Here is a 23256-nt window from a genome sequence, read left to right as displayed (position 1 = left end):
TATATAATATATAGTATAATATATAGCTCCTTGTGGCTACTCGATTCGATCGTACTATTAAAATAGAACCAAGTACACAATATAAGTTTTATGCTTTCCCATAATGTCATAAAAGGAGTGTTGCGCTGAAAATGAATGCTTTGAAGTATCCACAAGAACCACATAAAGTGTTAAATTTTGTAATTTCCGCCGTGTCCTCGCTGCGCTTTGATGGTGTCAATCAGGCATTAGTTTCAAGTGTTCAACAATATATGGAACTCGATGGCGATACCGATACCGCCTCGCAGTCCTAAGGAGCCCGTAAAATTTTATGGGCGCAGCCTTGTTTTTATCATCGAAGGGAAGCTAAACCTCCGCCATTTCGCTGCCAAAATAAAGGCAAGTGCTGAAAAAGGGCGAAGGCGGATGACAAGTTCGCAGTTCATAAAACGGCAGACGGGCTGCCGCGACAACAAAGCAAATTGGTGGACATGGCCAGCCAGGACATGGAACTTCAGCTCCGATGAAGGATATCCGCATGTGCGAATGTTCTCCACCGCAGAGTCGCTGCTGCGGGCGCTCGTTTTTACGGTCATCGGGTCACCAGTAAAAATAATCTTATGACCGCTTGTCTGCCCTTCCGAGTCCTTTGGCCTGCCATCTGCACAGTCCTTTCAGCGCGAAACTCGAGTGTTAAATCTCTTCCGCCTCCCTTTTATTCATAACTTTAAAGAGACGCCTAAATCATAATATTTGATAATAAACAAGTAATTATAAAGTAAGTTTTGAATTGAATTGCAGCAACAACAGATATTGGGGGTGTTATATGAGTATGCAAAATATTTTTTTTTGTATTTTGGAACTCCGATAGATTTATAACGCTTCTATTTTAATTCTATGCTTGTTAAATTATTTAAAAGCCCTATTGATTGCTGTCGTATGCCAGTTAAAAACATTTTCGTAAATAAAAATTCTTTGAGCAATGGGTAAGATTTGTTATATAATTTCAGTATGTGTCTTAGATTCCGAAACGCTCAAATTAATACTTGGAAAAATAATTCGAACAAAACTCAAACCAATACACGTTATTTCTGTTTAAATGTTTTACTTGAAAACTTCTTTCGCAATAGGAAAAATATTGAGCACAAATAGGGAAACAAAAATAAAAATGGTTCAAAACTCCCTTGTTTTATTAATATCTTTGAAGTGAGTGTACAGTTTATTGCGTGCACTAACATTGTCAGTCTATATCTAAATCTGCACGGGATGCAAGCTGACTCCTCCATTTCCCCATCAAATGTTTCACTTTGTATGTGCACAGGTATGGATGATGGAGGCGAATCCCAGTTTGCCGACCAAGAACATAACGTACTTTTGAAAACACAAACCAAGTTTGCAATGTACACATGTATCTATGCGATTGGGTTTCACTTTGGCCCGTTCTGAGAGTGAATGGGTCCCGTGGGTGTATTTTGGAGGATTCTCAACGTGGCCCACGATGTGCTGACATAGCCTTGGGCGTGCTAGCGATACAATTTCTCAAATTTTAATTGATTCCCTGTACCTTGATTCACACTTTGCCTACCCCAATGTGTCAGCATGCGAAGGACTATTTATTTCACAAAGAACCATTAAACGTGTGCCATAGTCATTTAGATAATTGAGGCATCAATTCATTTGGACAAATGTTCGGTGTTTTACTGGCACAGCAAGGAAAATGTATTTAAATGCATGAATTCATTTAAATGAAAAGGCATTCTGGAATTCTCAGATTAAATTGTTTGCTGTTCTTAAGGCTTTATTGGTTAATTATGGGGATAAGCACTGGATTTAATCATTATCATAGAAACACCTGATAATTTAAAATGAGGGGGTGCTTTAACAAAAATCCAACCAGTATCTCCTTTTTTCCCAAGATATTTATTGATTTGCCTTCGCCTTCGCCAATTGACCCACTCTCACAGCAACTTGGATTTTCGTTTTTCCCATTTAATTTTATTGGTTTTCGGCGTGCTGCCTGTTTTTTATTTGTTTAAAGGGAACAATCTGCGAGTTCGCCATTAAACCGTATATACATATATGCTGGTACATTTATTGGCGTATCTGCATCTGTGTATCTTTACAATTTCAATGGTTTTTTCTGCTTTGTGTATCACTGATTTCAGCTTTTCATTTCAACTGTCTCGCCATCTGCAATAAAAACGTTGATAGAAGTGAATTTCAGGGCAAGAATTTCATTAGACAACGCCATTGCACAAGCAAAGAAAATACAAAAAAAAAAAAAACAGTACTAAATGTTATGGATATATTAAACCAATTTTTTAGTTTAATTGATATTTAAGCAATATTTTTTTTAAGAAAATGAAATTTAGTAATGGTAAATAGAAAAATTAAAAAAGTTTAAAAGAATGATCAAAATATAGTAACTTTTACGGCTTAAATCAATTCAAGATTGTTTTAAGATATGATTTATAGTCGAGAGCATGTTAAAAATAATCTGTGGGTATATTTTCTTAATCGGTTTTTCTGAAGTGTAAAAAATCGTATTTTGAAAGGCAAACCACACTTACATAAAATGGCGGTTCACGCTCGTAAATCGCCCAAAAACACGCCCCATGCATAACCAGACCAAGAGGTTTCGCCTCGATTCGGGGCCAAACACGAAAATCAATCGAAATGTAATTGAATTGCAGGCACTTGAGAAAGAAAACCGCCGAGGAAACGCATGCATATTTTACGTGAGCGATTTGCTGAGGCGCTGTGGAAAAAGGGAGCCGCTCTATGGGAAAACGAAAGCCACAAAGTTGGAGACGTCGTTGCAGGGTGTGGAAATCCTTTTACCCAAATTGCCCGCAAAATATGCAAAAGCGAAAAACAAATATCGCCCTGGGAGCTGGAAGGCTGGTGCTCTTCAAGTTCAAAATATTTCGCGGACGTGTAAGCTGGGATGCCGGGCGAGTCCTACGGTGCGTATGAGTAACGTCGGCGGCACGTACACAACGTATTCGTCATACGCCGACGGGACACAGTCTCGGGCAATTGGCAAAAAATCGAATCGAAAATGTTGCCTTTTTCCGGACTCCAAGGGCCCCCCAAAGCGTCATCGAGTTGCCAAAGAAGGAAGCGGAAATGTAAGCGATGCACACTGGGCCTAAAACATATTTTGAGGGAATTTGTGATAGTTTTTTTAAACAACTTTTTTAATTTACATTTTTTTAAGTAACAAACTAGAATATTAAAATTGATAATGCTGAACAGATAAAACATTAAAAAAATATTCAAAACAAATGTACTTTATAAATTATTTAAAGGTAGATAATGACACAAAAAAAAAAATTAATTCATAAATTTTAGTCCTTTTTGTTTATCCTAAAGTATGAAATACCAGTTTTTTGGCCAAAAAATTATTTTTCTGGCCCATTGTGCAATGGCAGCTATATAACCGAATGGAAAGCGAAAACATTGGCGTGGTCATGCATGAACGGCAAAGGACTACGGCCGTATACAATTCCGCCGGATGCGCAGCGAGTGCACGAACGCGCCAAGGAGAAGATGAGCAAATTAACCGTCTTCACGGGGATGAGTTTTTGTATAAGCGCCTCCCTATTTCCTTTACTGTTTCTTTGGCTTTGTAGAAAATCATTGATGTTCGCCTAATTGAAAATGCAAAGCTTTTGACTGATAAAAGGAAATCCAAAACATTAAATTTGATTTGGCATCATTCTTAAAGTCACATATTTGTGCCTTCCTCATTTGCCAAAATTTTGGGAATGTCGAAACAAAATATAAATAATAGTCATATGATAAGTGTGGTTTCAATGTTAAAATAACTTTCTTCTTAATTCGTTAATAAAAGACTTATCACAAAGACTTGCATATAAAAAATAATTTTGATCGGTTCAATATTCTAAATTGTCTTAAATGTTTGCAATCTACCATATTGCTTAAATATGATATGAAAAACTATTTTTCTCACTAAAGTTAAATTTAAACACAAATTCAAATAAATATGTAAAACAAATTTTTTTAAAAAATGTTGACAGAAATTCGCATTTAAATTTTTTGTACCTATGTAAATTCAAATGAAAATATGTTTCGTTGTGAAATTTGCATTTTGCGTTTTTAAAAGAGTAACAACAAGAAAGGAAGCAAACATCTGCAAGCCGAAGTTTATATACCATTGCAGCTATTGCAAAAATTAAATACTTTTTAAAATTTTCGATTGATATGCATATAGGTTTCAAAGCATTGAAGCTATGATGATTTTAAGCTTAATTATTCGATCGTTCCTATTGCAGATATATCAGTTAACCGATTTGAATAAAATTAAAATCGTAGTTCTGAACTATCAAATTAATTATACGTGAAAAAAATTTTATAAAAATAAAAAATTGAGTAGTTAAATATTTTTAAGTTTACTTTGTTTTAAATTTTGATTGTTCCCATGATATGATATGATAATTCTGGAATATTTAACAACTAATATTGCTCGAGTGATGCTGATCAAGAATGTATTTACTTTATAGGGTCGGAAATGTAGCCTTCACTGCGTTGCAATCTTCTGACTAAAATTATAATACCCTCTGCAAGGGAATAAAAATAGACAAACAAGTTAAGTTTAAAAGTTTCGCCTTTAAATTTGAAAACAGTTTAAAACCCCTTTAAAGATCAACGCGACGAAGAGTTAACTGGCAAACAACGTTGGGCTCAGATTACACACAAGCACTTTTGAGTACTACATAATCATACACACTTTGCCTACTATGTAGAATTTCTCATTGCAGTTGAGTGGGTGGGATTGGGTTGCTCCCAACCTCGCGAAGTGTCACTGGGAATTTGCGCTTGTTTGCGTATGTCAGAGTTGGTAATTCATTTTTAATATTTTCCTTATGAATACTTGCATGAGCTTGTCTCGCACCAAAGCCTCAATCCTTTCTCTCCCTCGTGGGTGTTATATTTTGCCCAACTCGATTCCGCCATTATGTTGTCCACAGACGTGCGCACCTGAGTGCCGGAGTCCTTCAGCCCGGCTTCCTTCCACCCACATTTTAACTTCGTCGCAGATTGTCATATTTCTCTATGTAACGACCAAGAAGATGGACAAGTCGACATCTAGACAGCTATATGTGTTCGGGGAAAAAACAGAACGTCAAATTTTTATCTCTTTAATATTTGGGATTTTCTATTTTGCCTAATTTTATATTATTGAATTTTTATTGATTTGTTGCTCAAATACGTTGTTCAATAATATACAGTGCACACCACCTTTAACGCAACATCCAATTTTTTTTGTATTAAAATATCAATAGGAGTGAAATACTTTGGTATTACGAATTTTGTGACAAATTTGCGGATATTTTTTTCTCTCTGCACCTACACCATTGCTTACATGGTGATAATGGGCGGCTCCTGTAGCATCTTTTCCTTGCCGAATGCACTTTGGAGGCGGAAAAACAACAAAAAATTGTTGATGGTGCAGTTTCCCCCCAACAAAAATCAGCCCATCTTCTTCTCAACACAATGTCATTCCTATTCTCGAAAGAAAAGTGTGTAAGAGCGTTGTCTTCAAGTTCTTAACCGTAACAAAAATTACCACCGTGATGTGGTGACTCTTATGGGGAAATTGTCAGAACTGATATGTCCTCCAGTTTAAGGAGAAATAAAAACGATGTGGAATGTGATATTTCAAACTTCAAGCGGTGAATAATGCTGCCATAAGCCATATTTTGTATAATGTAGGCCTCTTATAACCAGTCAATTAAAGTCAACTGGATTTGTTGGTTATTGCAGCAAAGAAAAGCTTACTCAAAATATAATTTATTTAAGTTGCTTGTTGTTTTCACAACAAAAATCCATATCCCAAACTTTTCTCATCAAATTACATGAATTAAAATTAAACTCATATGTCTTGACCAAAATGGCGAAATATTCTTTTAAGCTAGGTTCAAAGAACCTTTGGCCAAGTCGGTACCTAATTGATTATGAAAACGCCTTGAGCTAGCTGCTCTCAACCCACAATACTCCTTTTCACCTGACAAATGCAGCTTCCACCCGTAAATAACCCAATTCACAGACATTGGAACACAGACAAAAGTCAAATTTATGGCACCACAGAATTAACTACACTCCGGGGACGCTTAATTACGAGCGTGTTCTGTTGGCCAACTCTTACAAGCCAAGTCATTGGCTGGCCAAATGAGCGTGCCAAATTGGCCTGCAGCAAAAGTAAATCAATTTCAAGTAGTACGCACACAGAACACACATGCCCAAAACATTGGGCCAATAACTTATTGGCGGTCTCAAATCTATGAGGCTGGGCATTCGGTATCCATTTACGCACACCGATACGATACGTGTTAATTTTGAATTCGTTATGTCTATAGCCTACTTTTATTTACTCAATAATTAAACTAAAGATTTAAAATATTTAGTTTCTTAAAAAAAAAATGGCGTCAAATTTGTTTGGTTTTAATAAAGATATTTCTACTGTTAGCTGGTGCTAATGGTAAATCCCCAAATTATATGCAGCATACATAGCGCCCAGTTTAGCAAACGAATAATTTGTAATCCTACACCCAAATGCTATCGGTAAATATCGAAGACCATGGTCAAATATCAATATCAAGTGTGTAATGGCTGACCAAGATGAATTATTATAAACGGATAAAGGACGAGTTGTGTGATAATTAACTGCTATTTGTCTTGCAAACACAGTCCTTGGCGAAGTGTTCGATGGGAAATGAGAATCGTCTGTGTGCATAATGCGGTTTCGGTTTCCAACGTCGGGATGCGAGGACTGGCAGCAAGGACAACGACAACGACAACGTCAGATTTGCAGATTCATGTCCGGCAAATGGAACATTTTGCAAATTTCCTAATTACTTACAGCTGGGTGGGCGGTGACCGTCTAACAATGGAGTTGGTCAATTGTCTAGGACCGGGGCAGGACCACAAAATTTACTACCGGATTTCCCAGGACACAGTACGAATTGATGTCTTTGACATACCATGGAATGGGCAGTGTTGACCACCAAGTGGTCCACTGAAGCAAACATATTTGCGATAATTTATATTTGAGTTGACCAAACAGCCAACACTCGTTGCGAATTTCACATATGTCTCTTGCGCGGTGGAATCTGTTTGAATATTTGAGCCCACTCAAAGAATTTGAAAATACATTAGAATTAAAAATTAAATGTTTAAAAATTGTTTGTAGAACAATAGGGCTATATTTTGAATTTCAATCACAAAATAATTTATTTAGTAGTTGCATATTTACAGGAAAATGGGATTACATAAAAAACTGGTACGTAAACTTTTATTCCATTAAAAATATATCTTCCACAATAAAAAGCTGCGTTTTAAAAAGATGCTATGAATGCAATTTCTGCATAAGCATTCAATAAAGGGCTGGAGTACTCCGCACTGTTGGAAACTAATACTGACCGACATCCAAATAAACAAACTATTTATGGTTGTATATTGATGCGTAAGCAGAAACCTATACGTGGGTGACACAGATATCTCTTTGGCTTTAAATTCGGGTAAACTTTATATGTATGTATGTACATATCTAAATTAATATAGGCTGCAAATTTTAAACAACTACCAAATTTCTAAGTTTGTCCAAACATATTTTAATTTAATTTATTTATTGAAACCACCCAAAATTGTTCCTGGTGAATCATAAAAAATTTTAATACCGTAACTGATTTATTTTTAAATTTTTTTGATATAAGAACATGATTCATTTTCCTTTTTGTTTATTAATTTTTTAAACTAATCGTAGCCAAAAAATAAGTTATTTATGCTCCCTTACTTTATATAACATTCTGCGACACTAGTACACTACAGGGTTGTAAGATCTTTTAGTGAACAAATTTTTCAGCCATTCAACAACCATAAGGTTTTTGAATTACTGAAATTATTAAATTTGTATTCCCGTTTAGGGAATACCCTAACCATGGAAAATACCCAACGTGTAAATCGTCTCTCAAAGATATCGAACTAAAAAATAAAAAAATATCGATGAATCGATTCAAGAGTCGATGTTGCTTTCTTCTCTAGCTTGAAAGTTCCGCGTGGTTTTAGTTGGGAATATTCCAGTGAATCGGAAGGTCGAGATCAAGATCGCATAAAAAAAGGTATGAAAAACTATTTAAATATTCAGTTGCTGCTTTGATCATTCGAACAAGAGACTTCCCTGAAATAAATTTCCTTGAAGTCGTGGAAACAAGACAATTGTTTACGGCGAAACTAAGCTTATCATTCTTTAAATTCATACATGCATACATATCCATGCATAAATATGTACAACTACCAAATTTGTAAGTTTGTCCAAACATATTTTAATTTAATTTATTTATTGAAACCACCCAAAATTGTTCCTGGTGAATCATAAAAAATTTTAATACCGTTACTGATTTATTTTTAAATTTTTTTTATATAAAAACATGATTCATTTTCCTTTTTGTTTATTAATTTTTTAAACTAATCGTAGCCAAAAAATAAGTTATTTATGCTCCCTTACTTTATATAACATTCTGCGACACTAGTATACTACAGGGTTGTAAGGTCTTTTAGTGAACAAATTTTTCAACCATTCAACAACCGTAAGGTTTTTGAATTACTGAAATTTTTAAATTTGTATTCCCGTTTAGGGAATACCCTAACCATGGAAAATACCCAACGTGTAAATCGTCCCTCAAAGATATCGAACTAAAAAATAAAAAAATATCGATGAATCGATTCAAGAGTCGATGTTGCTTTCTTCTCTAGCTTGAAAGTTCCGCGTGGTTTTAATTGGGAATATTCCAGTGAATCGGAAGGTCGAGATCAAGATCGCATAAAAAAAGGTATGGAAAACTATTTTAATATTCAGTTGCTGCTTTGATCATTCGAAAAAAAGACTTCCCTGAAATAAATTTCCTTGAAATCGTGGAAACAAGACAGTTGTTTAAGGCGAAACTAAGCTTATCATTCTTTAAATTCATACATGCATACATATCCATGCATAAATATGTACAGCCATGGACGCATAAAAAGTGCTAGGTTCGCATAGAACTGTGGCAACCTTTGTGTTAATTATCTGTGCATGTCTGTAAATATGTACATATGAATGTATATATTTATATATAAATACATTTTCATCTTGAGGTATTAATTATCTAAGTTTGCTTTTGCAGTTTTCAGTGCACTTCCTAAAATCAAATCAAAAAAATGGATAAATGGTAAGAGTGAAAAAGTGCATGTAAGAATCTAAGAACTTTAAGAATTCTTACGAATTCCATCTTATGTTTCAGGCTTCAACCTTTTTTTGCCAATCTTATAGAGAACAAAAAGTTTTGCGACTGCCATATTTTGGTGCAGAACCAATCTTTCGAGTGCCACAAGGTAATTTTGGCCAGTGCATCGGATTTTTTCGAGCGCATGTTTTTAAGTGAGTTCAAGGAGTCCAAATCAGGGAAATTCCATTTGAGCGAGGTGAAGCCGGAAACGTTTGCCAAGTTCCTCCAATATTTGTACACCTACAACAAGAAGAATTTGGAGGAGAGCACCAACTCGATGTTAATAGAGCTTCTCAGCTGCGGATCCACCTGGCTGGTGAAATCGATCATCGCCGACTGTGTGGCCATCTTTCAGGCACGGGCGCCCAATATGGTGATCGGTGATCTTGTCGAGCTCTTCCAGCATGCCCATAACATAGACCATAGTGGGCTCATCAATATTTCTGTGCAGGTGGGTTAGCTATGATTTATTGTACAAACTCATCTGCAAAAATACTTATTTTATGAGTATTTATGAGTATCTGTTGCACACAAGTGTAATAGAATATTTAATTTCTCTGCCTGTGATCAATATTGAAACAGTTACAACAAATTAATCGTATATTTCAACATTACAGAGAAATTTCTTAAACAAAAAAAAATTGATTTCAATATAATTAAGCTAATGTTTGCTTTATGTTCGATGTAGTATTGAAATCTCCTGAATTGTTAATATAATATTAAACTATTTACTAATTTCATATTGTAATTTTTTTAGCACCTAAGAGGCCGTTTTGGAACAACCATGAACTGCTACGACGTCTTGGTCCTGACTTCAGATGTCTTCGAAAAGTACGTCATTATGTCAGAGGGCTACTTGCCGGAGGTAGAGAGGTTCAAGATGATCGAGACTTACGTTACCGTCAATGGATTGATCAGCGATGAGACGGTCGAGGATGTGGATGATGATTCTAAAGAAGGAGGTGATAGTGGCGTCGGTGATATGGAGGAAGCAAAAACTTCTTCCGAAGACAACGAGGCAGAGCCCTCAGAATCTGATGGTATGCCTGGTACTTCTACGGCGATTTGCGAAAGAAACGATGAGAAGGGATCTGTTGGCCAAATGGGTAGTCTTCGTCCAAATGAGCGAAATGATGGCAAGATGAAAAACATTCGCCATAAATATATAAAAACATTGTTGAGCTACGTCAAGTTCAATAATATGACTAAGAAAGATTTTTACGAAGTAGTTGGCATGTCTGTTTTGTTAAGCTACAAAGAAAAATACGAAAGTCTATTCTTAACCCGCTAATCCAGTTTCAAAATGTCTTTCGAAGCGGCAGTATTTAATCATTTCTGAGCAAAAGGTTTCACAAAAATGTATGAAAAACATTTGATAATTAAGAGTTACGTTCCAGAATCTGTTTCATTTAATTGTTTTCCTTAATAATGCTAATGACAGTGTACAATTTCATTAAATATGCTGAACATATTTCCGTTAAGTTAAGCCTTCATATGTGGCAACAGTACTATTAAAGAAGTAATGTTATTTTTCGATAAGACCTAAAGGAAAATAAAATAGTCGGTTTCTATAGTTTCTTCTCTTCTTTTCTTTAGAAAATAATTTAATTTAAAGTCAATTGTTGCCAGTGTTTAAACTGCCATCCAAGCTTCTGTAATAATGTCTTTAAAAAATAATAAAGCTTTTTGGGGAAGAAAAAAAATGTTAGTGGCAGTGGGGCAAGTGGAAGTGCACAGATTTATGATGCCATGAAGCGCAAATTTTGGCCACATGAAGCGAATTTCCACTTATCAACAGCTACAGCGATACAACATGGGCGAAAAGCAACAACATTTTGCTCATTATAAATGTCATCAGGCATTATTTTGTCCATCAACTCGTCGCAGTTGTCGGAGCGCATTGTTTATGGCTTTTTGCCTTGTGGGGCAAAAAGCCGGAGTTGGTAGCAGAATCTGCTGGCACCGGCTTTTCGGGCCATGCAGACAGCCATTTTTAATGAAAAGAAAAATTAAACAGGAAATTGAAACCGGACTGGCGTGTTAATGAGAATGCGATTCCATGCCGCTCGTCTCGTTAACGCCCAGTTCTTAATTCTCGCCTGGGGACGCACATTGTGTCCTTTAACGGCCGCCAACTTTTAGTGGATTGTCGTGCCTGTTTACGTTGAGGTGTCCGTGAAATTGGGTAATTACTTTTTATGGCCAGTGTTACCGTAAACGAAGTAATGACGATGTCCTCAAGTTCCGAGTTCTTAACTTCACGCTCAATTGGGCCGTATAAAAATCGGTTGTTCTATCTTGGTGTACCCTTGTGTTCCCAAAAAATAAAAATACCTATGTTTTCTGAAATATTTATAATTTGTAGAGTAATGACCGAACTATCTGAATTATGTGAAATTATCAATATGCGCAAAAAAGATTGTTAGATTTTAAAAAGAGTTTTCAAATTAATAACTTGAGAATTAATAAATCATTATTTCCATCATAAAATTTGATTTTGAGGATTTTAAAAATGTTTTTCATTTTTTGTTTAAGATAGTATTTTTTAAATGTTATTTTAGAATAACAAATAATAATAATTTACAATAAAGTTATTGCATTCATTTTGAAAAGTGTGAAGTGTATTGAGTTCCTACGACGAATCTGTAAACATTTTCCCGCAGACCAGACAATGTTCGCTTATTTTCGTGAGATTGCTAGAAAGCTTTATCCAGCAGTCCCCTTGTCTGTACACAACAATTAGTGACTCTATTAAGTCGTCGCAAAATCAACAAAATTGAACAAAGCCCAGCGGAATGCTCGGCGAGGGGGTCCGAAGCCAAGCAAAAGCAATCAAAACATAAACTTGTAAACAAAAAAAAAATTATGAGAAAGAAAGCTGATATTAAAACTGGATGGCGTCGCAGCCGACAAACGAAGATGTGGGGTGCTGTCTGGCCCACGAAAATGATTGGGATAGGTTTTTTCGGATGGAAGGCGAACGCTTAGTTTCATTAAAATTTAAGCAAAACTCAATGGACTGCAAATGCCCGAAATTGGATTGACCCACTGCGAGGATGAGAATGAGGATGCTCCGCTCCAACTGCTCCCGCCGCCAATTTCCGGATCTTTTGGGAGTTCCTTTCTGTTCGCCCAAGAGTATCTGGAAATAAATACCAGGGAGAGGACAATAAGACCGAATAGGCGAAGGGACTCGGTGTCGTCGCAAAGTAGTAAAAGAAAAACTTTGCGAACTTTCCCGTTCTTGCACAATTTTGATTTACGACCACTTAACGTTTTTTATGGTCCCAGTCTTGGCGATGGTGTAAGAATTCGCGTGTGCATGTCAGATTTTCCTAATAGCTAAGCTAAAGTCTACATTCCGGCCCTTAGGAACTTTCCAATGTACATATAAAAACTAAAGTATACAATGCCATTGATTGATTAGGCATAAAATTAAGTAGTTGAGTCTGCAAAACTATACGACTTAAGATAATATTACAGGACCAAAATGTTAAGAATAATTAAGTTTTAAAATGTACTATCAAGTCTTACAAAATAGTTTTAATGCTTATTTGATGTCATTGAAATAAATGCTATTAAACTATCTTTAAAAAACCCCATATATTTAACTTTAATTTTCAATGGCAAATTTGGATTCTCTTTAAAAGTAATATTGAGTTTCTATACACAGTTAAATCTATTTTAATATATTCTGTTCCCAGAATGGAAAAAAGCACAAAAACCCCAGAATAGGAAAGAAAAACACACAGCACGATTTTTTTACTTTCGATTTATTTTTATGGAAATGCGTTTCTCTCTATTCGATTACACGCTTTGCTTTTGCTGGAATTTTAATTTTATTTCTTTTTTTGTGTGGTATATATGTAGCTATGCATATACGAACAACAATTCGTGTATTGTTTTTTTTTTTTAATTTTGTTTTTTCTTTGTAACTAACCTAGTACAGAAATTAAGATGGATTCACATGCAACCAGGGTGAAATGTATTTTTAATTGCATTCGCCAGGAGGCTGTGCTTTCGACCGATTATGTAGTGCGTTTTGTTTGACTTTTGAGCCTAACGTTAATGCCAACTGTGGGAAATCTGCTGCAATTAATTAATTTTGATGATTTATACTCGAGTGTCTTTGTGATGTTTTTAATTAAATATATTGCGCTTAATTGCGACTATTAGCGTGAATCATTGATGTGTGTGCCCTACATATTAATATATAATACAGTCACAGACAAGCCAAGAAATGTTTTGGTTTGCGGTTCGGTTCGCAGTTCAGAGTTAGCTGCGTCGCGCATACGCCCTGTGGTACAGCAACATCAATAAGTATCCGCACTGTGCATAAATAATGCATAGCCACAACACCAATAAGTATAGCTGTAAACAATTATGGGCTAAATACTAGTATATTTATTATTATTATTATTTATTCATACGCCTATCAATGCATCCTTTGGAAGTATATTACGAGTACACACTAATTATTCACGAGGGTCGACACGACAGTTGTTTACTATTTCAGCTGAGAGCGAGTAATGGCGACAAGAGGTTCAGGCAGGCTAACTTCTTAGCTAAAAACATCTTACTCTACAGTTGCACGAAACAATACAAAAATGTATATACATGTTTAGTTATTTATTGATGGTAAAAAACCACCATCTTTATTTGCCACACACTAAGCAATTTTTAAGAAAATTAAATAATTTTGCCTTTTACTTTAAGCTTTTTCATAAAAAACATTTTAAGATATTGAAAATAAAGAATACAAATATATAATATCTGATTTTAAGTTTATTTATTCCTATCGGATGCGAATAAAAATTATCTCTTTGACATAGACTCTCAAAAGTATCAATTTATTGGTTTCAAATTAATATTATTGTGTAATTTAAATGACATTTGGATTTTTAAATACTTCAGCTTTAAATGTTGCCCTGCACTTGATCGATATTTTGATTAATGATCATTGATTTATTACCCGCTCTCTATCCCCTGCAAACCGAACCGCCAGCAACCAAAAATCCCTTACATTGAATTGCCATCCAAAGCATTTCACTGGAGCAGTTCGCTGACCGTAAAACTGGTGGCCGAGGCCGCGATGACCGCAGGATTCGAGTGGTTGGAGGCGGAGTCCTTCGATTCGGGACTGCGGTTCCAGAAGTCCGCCCCCGCCAGCGATGCGGTGGTGCGATTGGCCCGCTCCGTGGGCGGCTCATCCCGCCGCTGCCTCACCGCCTGCGCCTGCGGTCACGAGGACATGTAGGTGCACTGCGTCTTGGGCTGCGGCTCCGTCTGTTCGATGGGCTGGATGGCCGCCCGCTTCCAGTAGTCCCGCACCGTCTCCACCGTCTCCATGATGCGCAGGAAGTTCCTGCCCGCCAGCATGGCCACATCCTCTTCGCTCCAGTTGTGATCCTCCAGCAGGGCGGCCAGCAGCTCCGGGTATTTGGACACATCCTCGAGTCCCAGGGGCGGCAGCTCGATGCCATCGTATCCGGCGCCCAGGCCAATGTGTTGGATGCCGGCAATGGCCCGCACATACTTGATGTGCTCGATCACGTCCTGGAGGCGGGCCTGTCGTCCGCAAGCCACGTCCTCGGAGTCGAAGCTCAGCATGATCAGGCCGCCGTTCTCGGCCACCAGGCGCAGGATGTCGTCCGGCACGTTCCGTGTCGAGTTGCACAGCTGGCGGGCGGCGGAGTGGGAGAAAATGACCGGGGCCCGGGTCACCTGGAGCACATCCCTGGCGGTGGCATCCGAGCTGTGCGACAGGTCGATCATCATGCCCAGCCGGTTCATCTCACGCACAATGGCCTTGCCGAAGGGCGTGAGTCCCTGCTCCGCCGACGAGGCACTCGATCCCGCCCACGACACGTCGCAGCGATGGGTCAGGCTGAGATAGCGTGCTCCCAGGGAGTAGAAGGAGCGAAGGACCCCCAAGGAGGACCCAATGGTGTGGCCCCCCTCCACCCCAATCAGCGAGGCCAGCAGGCCCCGGCGGTGAGCCTCCACAATGTCCTGCGAGGAGGTGGCCAACACCGTCTCCCGGGCATACATGTCCGACAGGCGCCGCACTATGTCGATCTGCTCCAGCGCCAGCTGGACCGCGTCCAAACCCTGCGCCTCGCACGGCACATATGCTGACCTGCAAAAGGACAACAAAGGTGTAAGGGTTAGGGCAATGCCAATGCACAAAGAAACCAGTTGCCAAAACTTTAAATGCTTTGTAGCCTTACAATATTCCTAAGCGCTTTAAATTGTTATACAAGCGTTTTTAATACACCTTAAAAAGAAGTAAACGTTTAGTTTTGAAACACTAAAAGCATTATTAATGTATAAGTATTAAATAATATAACCACTCTTTTTTTTAATTTAATTTCTATACCAAAGGTTTAAAAAAAAGGCCACAGACGAAAGTTTATCTTAGTCCTTTTTTTTAAACCACATAGGTTTTATTTTGATACTCTCGCGGTAGTTATTTAATACTCATCCTATTATCATCTTATTTTTTTACGAACGCTACTAACAACTTAAAAATTTGATTAGGAATTAATTTTTTTTTTAATAATAAGAAATATGTTTTGCCTTTAAATTTTTTGAAGTTAAGCCGCTTTTTTCAGTTGTCGTTAAAAATTATCCTTAGCATTCTCTAAAAATGATTATATTTTCCAAAAATCGTAAAAATGGTTAAATTTTCCAAAATTTGATTTAACATGAAAACAAATTTACTATAACTCATTAAACAAAGTTCTAGTCCATGTAGCACCGACAACTACAATTTTAAGCACACCACGAATGCCGTTTAATGGGGAAATGCAAATTGAAAGTGCCAAAGTGGTTAGTTAGCAGCGCCGTTTCGTTTTGCCCCATAGTTGCCATTTGATATGGCAATAACCGAGCCAGGGGGCATCGGAAACTTCGCAGAGAGCGGAAAAACCAGAGACCCTGTTGGTTTGGCCCAAACTCCAAACGAAGTTCGGCAAGGCCATCCAGCGAATTGAAATGCGAAATTGGTGAAAAGTTACACTTGCGCAATCTGGCGGTCACAGCAATGGGCGGTGGGCTGTGGGTGGAGTAGTTTCCTTCCAAAATGAAGTCAAGTCGAATGCCCATCAGCGTTTTTCCCAAACTGCAGCTGTCTGCCGCCTGTCAGATTGTGCTCCTCCCCTTTTTCTCTAACCAAATTCGAAAAAAGGTGTAGAGTGGGTGTGTTCAGCTTACACAGAAAATGGAAAAACGGTCTAAAACAACTTGTTAATTTTTCAAAATATTTTGCATACCACAAAGGCGTAGGCTAGCTTGCGAATACAAACATTTAATAATTAAATAAAAATTTTACGTCACTTTAAATGCTACATTTAAATAAATTAAATAAATTATTATTATTTCGCAATGCATGTTAAGGTCTAGCAATGCGTTCAATTGCTGTTTTGGAATCATTTCCTATCTTAATTTCATGTTAAAGATTTTGGTTTAAATTGATCGGGGGTCAAAACGAAAATTACAAAGAAGAACAGATTTGTGCGTCAACAAAGATTGTAAAGATTTATCCTCAAATTGTGAAAGGAAATATGTGCTGTTGAACAATTTGACTGTAGGTTAACTTTCCTTACAGTACGCAAACTAGAAACTTAACAGGAAGTTAAAAAATCGGACCTGAGAGGTCTAAAAAAGTAATAAGCAATATAATTATGTATTATAAATTTAGTTTTGCCTAAATAAAACAACATTTGTTATTTAAAGCATATCAAGAACATAACTTATACGATTTGCATATTATTTTCTCTTAGTGTAAGCATTGTGTAGGGAAAGGCTGAGAAGGACCAACAGCAGACAGGTTGGCTGCTTGTCCTGGGGCTTCCAGCCGGTTGCCAAATTTTATTTTGCAGTCAAATTGTTGGCAGCATTTTATTGCCGCACGGGGGAAACGGCGCAGGTCAGGAGTGGGCGTATGTTTGGATGCCTCTTTGGTGGGCGTGGCAGCTTGCTGTATGTTGCCATGTTTTGGCCAGCACTCGAATGCATGGTAGATGGGTCAAATCTCTGACCCGGGTAGATGTCGCATCGGCCTGATTGCAGTTTTATGTGACTTTTCAATTTTCATGACTTCGCCTGGCCGCTGGTGGGCGAATTTTCATTGCGTATTCGCACCATTGAACATTGTAATTCCAGTTAAGCATCAAAATATGCTCAATTGGATTTATATATGCTTTACATAAAATTAAAATTAAAAAAATCAAAACAAAATAAGGCAACATAACTTCAGGCTTTTTAAAAGTTTTAAAACGGAAATCTTAAATACAAATGTAAAAAATTAGGCATGCAAGTAAGAACTCTGCCTTCTTTTTGAAAAGATATTATAATAACTTTTGTCCTGTAGTTTACGCGTCCTTTTGACAACAAATTAAACCAGATATCCTTTCTTTTGTATGGAAAATGTATTATGAAAACCTTTAATTTAATTCACAAAAAAAATTATTTTCAAAAATCTAACTATTTTCAAAATAAGTCCAAATGACCAGTATTCCGAAAATTACAAGGAAATAGGTTTGTCTGCTGATAAAGACTTGATACATATGCATGTGCTTGTACTGTATGGGGTCGGAATATTTTTTCTACCGGTTGCAGGTTAAAAAAAAGAAATAATATAAAAATGTTATTGAAATTTAAAATAGGGCTTTTCCAAGGACTAACCACACTTGAACGCTGACCAGTCCCTGTTTCAGTCGCTCCATGTCCGTTTGCGCCCACGCCGGCCGCGCCCACAGCGACTTGTGGTCGACGTCGTGGCTGAGGTGCAGCTCCAGGCTGCTGTGGGCGTACTTCCGTACATTCCAGGCATAGTTGTTGTGCCCGTCGACCAGCGGCACCTCGCGCAGGATGCGCCGGACGATTCTCAGTCTTTGGGCGTGCGAATTTCGGCTCGGCGCCATGAGGAAGTGCTGGTAGGCCAGGGTGGCGGCGATGGCCAGCAGGCAGATGGCGCTGACCAGTGTGAGGGCCACCAGCCAGGAGCCCCTCCGCCCCTTCTGCCCGCCGTCCGCTCCGGCGTTCGCTTTTCTCGCGGCCTTTCCCTTCGCCTTCGCGGAGGCACCGGCTCCCGCCGCCGAACTGAGCGATGTGGGCGACTTGGCGTCCAGACCCACTATGTCGCCGCCCACAACCACGCCCCCCGCCAAAGGATTGCCAAAGTTTACCTTTGACTTCTGGATGCTGGCTATCTCGCCGCCGGAATCGCTGTTCGAGATCGAGTTCTGGCGGGACAGTGTGCGGCGGATGTTTGAGTGCTCGGTGACGTCGGGCAATCCCCCGAACCCAGTCGTCTGAAATGGGAAATTGTTTAAAAAACGTATTAATATTATTATATACTGTTATCCCTATCCTATCGAAAAAATATCTGTTATCTACGGAGTTGATTTTTATAAAACATTTAAACACATTTTGTTTTATAACTGCGTTGAAGATGACATTAAATATATTTTTTTTAAACTGGCTTGTTTATTTATACAAATTTTATAAAGCCTTAAAGCCGATCATTCAATTGTCAAAAGTCGTTTTTGTTTTTAATATATTATTTTGTTAACAGAGGTTTTTGTCCCCTTTTGGTTTGGTTTTGCCTTTCCGTAAAACAACAAATTTAAATAGAAAGAAAAATTGTATTTATTTATTGCTTTGACAAAGTATTGTATTCTTGTTATGGGTTTTAAGCCATTTATAACATTCCAAAAAATCACTAGGGTTTTGAAATTAGATAAATATATAAAAGTATGCAACCATAAAGACCATTAAACACTAAATTTTTATTGAATTTATTTCTTAAGGCGACTTCAATTTTTTTAGGGCATAGTTTTAGAAATTTTTAGAGGGACCCTAGTTATTTTTGGCATACCCTCAGTTATAATGTTTTCCAATTTTTACTACTTTTAACCAAGAATTTTAAAGTATTATATGCCGGTTCAGTTAGCGTTTTTCTTTGTCGGCTTGGTATGGTACCAAGCTGGCTTTCATTCCCGGCAAACACAATGGTTAACTTTGGAAGGGGTGGTGAGGCGTTGACTGCTGGGTGATACAACCGTTCGTCGAAAAGTTGCTTCATTAAAAGTGCGTCAAAGTTTCTTCGTTGATTTTGTGCCCTAATTAAAACTGCAGCAGAAGAAGCAAACTTCCAGGGCACGGCTATATTCATAACTTGCATGAAACATCAGCACGATGCGCAGGGAAACTTTTTAATGAACCGAATAACCATATCAGAATCAATATAATGGCCCGGCCACCAGGTTCCATCCACCCTATTTCCCGTACCTTGTGCCCAATCCCAGTGACGGAATCATGGCTGCCGGGCTAATCTTGGCCCGACATAATTAAGCCTTAGTCATAATTCATGGACTTGGGCCACATGTGTCCCCAGGTCCGAAGAGCTAACTTCTCCTCCGACCCTACTCGTTCCCTTGTGGGGGCGTGGCATACGCCCTCGCATACGTAGTAAGGACAAAAGCGAAACTTTGTCGTGTGAAAGTTGTGACATAAAGTTTGTCGAGGGCAGGCAATGATTTGTTTATATTGCGACTGCCTGAGGAATTATGCCAAACTGTGCAAAGTACAAATCAAATCTACATGCGCACGTTGTTCAGCACAACCCAGGGAATTCCAAGATGAAGACATTTTAGAGCATAAAATTAAATTAAAAAAAAACTTAAAACATTGCCCAGAGAAAGAGTCAACTACTCAATTGGATGGGTTGTTAAATAAATGGAATTTATGCATGAGAAAAAGATTCTGTCGGACGTAAAAGTTAATACATATTTGCTCAATTAAAGCAAAAAAATAAATAGTAATTTTAGATTTTTACTTAAGCCTGGGATTAGTCATTCGATTACATTTAAATGCTTTTTTTCAATGCATTTCAAATTGAGTTGCAAAGCTTGTTAAATATTTATGCTTTGAGTAGGTAATTTTCAACAAAACGCGTCACATGTCACGTGAATTAATAATACATAATTTAACACTAAACAAGCTCATTATACATGTGTATAATAAATTTGGTATTTTTATTTGTTTTCATCTGTACTTTGCACAATAACCAAGTTACATTTTAATAATTAATATTCTTCTATTAACGCAATGCTACATTTTTGGACAAAACGAAAGCCACTGAATGGCAGCCTTTTGTGAAAGACAGTGACTCACAGAGTTTTCACAATGTTTTTTTTGAGAGCACCCGGACGATGGCTAATTAGCCGAAAAATCCGGACCACACGGCGTATGAGCAACGAGCGTAATGAAAAATAAAGCTCTATATTTTTTTGGGCTTTAATGGAAGAAAAAATATTAATTAAATTAAATATGCCCAGTAAAGGACAAAGTGGTCATTGATAGCCTGCTACATTTTCAACTATTTTTGTAATTATGAATTTCAAACATCATGAAGCAGGCAACAGCGAAATTAACTTTCATAAAATGCTGCAAACTTTTGCGCTGCTCCGCGAAAGTAATAAAACGATAACCAGATGACTGAGGGGAGAACTTTTGGCAGCGAAAGAAATATTCATCTCAAGTTATTCAATTTTTAATAAAAATGCAAATATTTTACGTGCTTCCGCTATCGCTGGCACCCTCGCATTGCATTTTTTACAAAGTAGCATAATTTTTCCCTAGATTTTCGTGTTTGAAAAAACTGCACGCTAAAAGTTTTGTAGCCACCGTTCGCTGCTTAAAAGGCGCTCTTTCTACAGTGCACTGCGCTTTTCCGGTTTTTCGAAGGACAAGGCGGGGTTATTCCGGGACAGCTTGGTGTGACGCTGAAAGTTTGTTTGCCAACGGAGGTCGCATCATCGTCATCGTCGGCGGCATTTTAATCCGGGCCCCAGATTTGGCCACATTTCCCCAGACTTTTCTCGCAATTTGGCAGGCTCTGCAGCGGACCGAAAAATGCATGACCATGAGCTCCCGCAGCCGCAGGAGCAGGCCCACAGGTTTTCTCTAGTTTCGCCAAGTTTATAATTAGTTTAGACCGGGTCATGCCCACTGTTGACTTGCCACCAAGAGCAACATTTATGGCGGGAACTTGTTCGCCGTAGATGAGGCAGCTAATTACCCCCTAAATATCAGTCGTTTTGCACTTTAAAATCAATCAAGCGCCAAGTGCCAGAAAAATGAAGTTTATCGATGTAACCAAAATTGCAAAACTATTTTTAAGATTATATGCTAGGAAAATGTAATAATCTTTATTTCTTAAGAAGTCTACTGAACCAAAATAAAAACTAAGTTAATAAAGATAAAGTAAATAAGTTCTAGTACACAGATTTTTAGTCTCAAGTACATGACGGTAAGTTAAGTTTATTAAAATTAAAATTGTACATAAAATGTTTAACCTTCATTCAGTTTATACACCGAAATAGCCACTTTATCAGGTTTTTAACACTTTATTTATAAGCGTATGTGCTACCATTGATCATCACATGAAATAATTAAAATGCTTTAACAATTTAATAGGCAAATAATGCACTCCATTCATAAAATTGTATGCTGAAATCTTTAAAGAATGATTTTTATTTTTTTAAGAAGATCTAAAAATCCCACTTAGCACTCTATTTTCACCCACATAAAGATGAGTTTTACCTCTAAACTGAGTGCGATAGAAACGGATGATGATGGCGTTTGTGCGTCAGGCGGACGGAGTACAAATTGGCTTCATTGTTGTTGCCTGTTGCCTGATCTCCGACGCAGGGCAGAAATTCGTCCAATTGAGTTTTAAATAAAAATGAGCAGACGATGCGGCAACAACAATGGCAACAGCAACTCCATTTTCCCATCAGCAACAGCAGCAACCTGCAGCACGTCAGCAGCAGCAGCAACATCGGCAGCAGCAGCAGCAACAGCAACAGCAACATCAGAGTCATTCAGCTCACACAAAAGGCGAAAGGAGGCGGCAACAGGACCAACGTCAACAAGGACAATAACAATGAAAACGGCAACGGGAAAAAAATAGAAACGGGAGCAAGAAAAAACTGTTACGGAATGCTTTATAGTTTCCGCCATTATTTTCCCTTTTGCAGCTGCAGTTTTTAGTAGAACCTCTACATATATTTTTTTGTGTTTTGTTGTTTTTTCTAGCAACACCCTGGCTACGAGAATTTAGTCCGAGACTAAAAACAACTAAAATCTGTGCCGCATGTGCAACAGCCAAAGGGGTTCGCAATGGGCGGTGGACAGGAAATGCTCTTTGCTGTATGCTGAAAAGTATTTGTCATGCTGTTTCTCATCCCCGCCACGGACATATATCATTTTATACGCGGCACTCGTGGGAAACAAAGCAAAGCAAATCCATTCCATAAATAATTCCCCCAGAATTTCGGAGGAGAGGAATGGAGATGTTAGCTAGTGCCAAAATATTCTCACATACTCGAGGGATAGAAAAAAAGGTAAATTGGAAGTGTAAAACTAATCTCTTCCCTTCGGTTAGCTTGATTTTGCGAAAACCGTTTCACTTTTAAACGGGTTAACATGTTAATACGGGTATTTTCAAAATTAACAATGTGCTTACCAAATGGTGCTTGTGAATATTGGATTTTAGAAGAAGACTTAAATTGGGAAAATTGTTAGTCCACCCGGAGATCTTAGTCTTCTAATAGAAAAACTCAACATGTCTTGCCCATTTCTCAATAGAAAATGTAGCTAAAAAGTGAGTGGTCTCAAATAGCTCCTAAAAATTTGAAAACCTAGTTCTTTCACTTTTATAAAATAAGTTAAGCCTTATTTGTCAGTCTAAAATTGTTTTACAAATTGATTTTGCTGAACAATTAATTTAACTATATAAGATGAACTGGGAGTTATAAAAAGTTAATTTATCTTTATGGTTATTTGACTCTCTTGTTTCCATCATAAAACAACTTTCTTGGAACATAATAACTTTCGCAGACAATGCAATGAACTTCACCATATCAATTTATCGAATGATTATGATTGATTCGACCGTAAGGAGAAAGCAATGTACAAA

At 37.7% G+C, this 23256-nt stretch overlaps 2 protein-coding genes across 2 annotated transcripts in view; one reads left to right on the top strand and one right to left on the bottom strand.

Moving 5' to 3' along the window:
• The first annotated feature begins 8037 nt into the window (after window positions 1-8037).
• LOC128260048 (kelch-like protein 40) lies at window positions 8038-10839 on the top strand. The gene is made up of 5 exons (XM_052992746.1): window positions 8038-8123; window positions 8640-8834; window positions 9165-9209; window positions 9282-9717; window positions 10024-10839. Exons 3-5 carry the CDS (start codon window positions 9199-9201, stop codon window positions 10555-10557), a joined length of 981 nt encoding a protein of 326 aa, XP_052848706.1. The 5' UTR covers window positions 8038-8123; window positions 8640-8834; window positions 9165-9198; the 3' UTR covers window positions 10558-10839.
• A 2420-nt stretch (window positions 10840-13259) lies between these two features.
• Window positions 13260-23256, bottom strand: part of LOC128260035 (uncharacterized) — a 104279-nt gene continuing 94282 nt past the window's right edge. The window contains 2 exon segments of the mRNA XM_052992726.1: window positions 13260-15405; window positions 17955-18583. Coding sequence (XP_052848686.1) covers window positions 14508-15405; window positions 17955-18583 — 1527 coding nt within the window. The 3' untranslated portion in view covers window positions 13260-14507.

The sequence above is a fragment of the Drosophila gunungcola genome (assembly GCF_025200985.1).
Source record: "Drosophila gunungcola strain Sukarami chromosome 3L unlocalized genomic scaffold, Dgunungcola_SK_2 000014F, whole genome shotgun sequence".
Lineage (NCBI taxonomy): Eukaryota > Metazoa > Arthropoda > Insecta > Diptera > Drosophilidae > Drosophila > Drosophila gunungcola.
The sequence above is the reverse complement of the archived record's forward strand: the minus strand, read 5'-3'. Positions and strand labels throughout refer to the sequence as shown.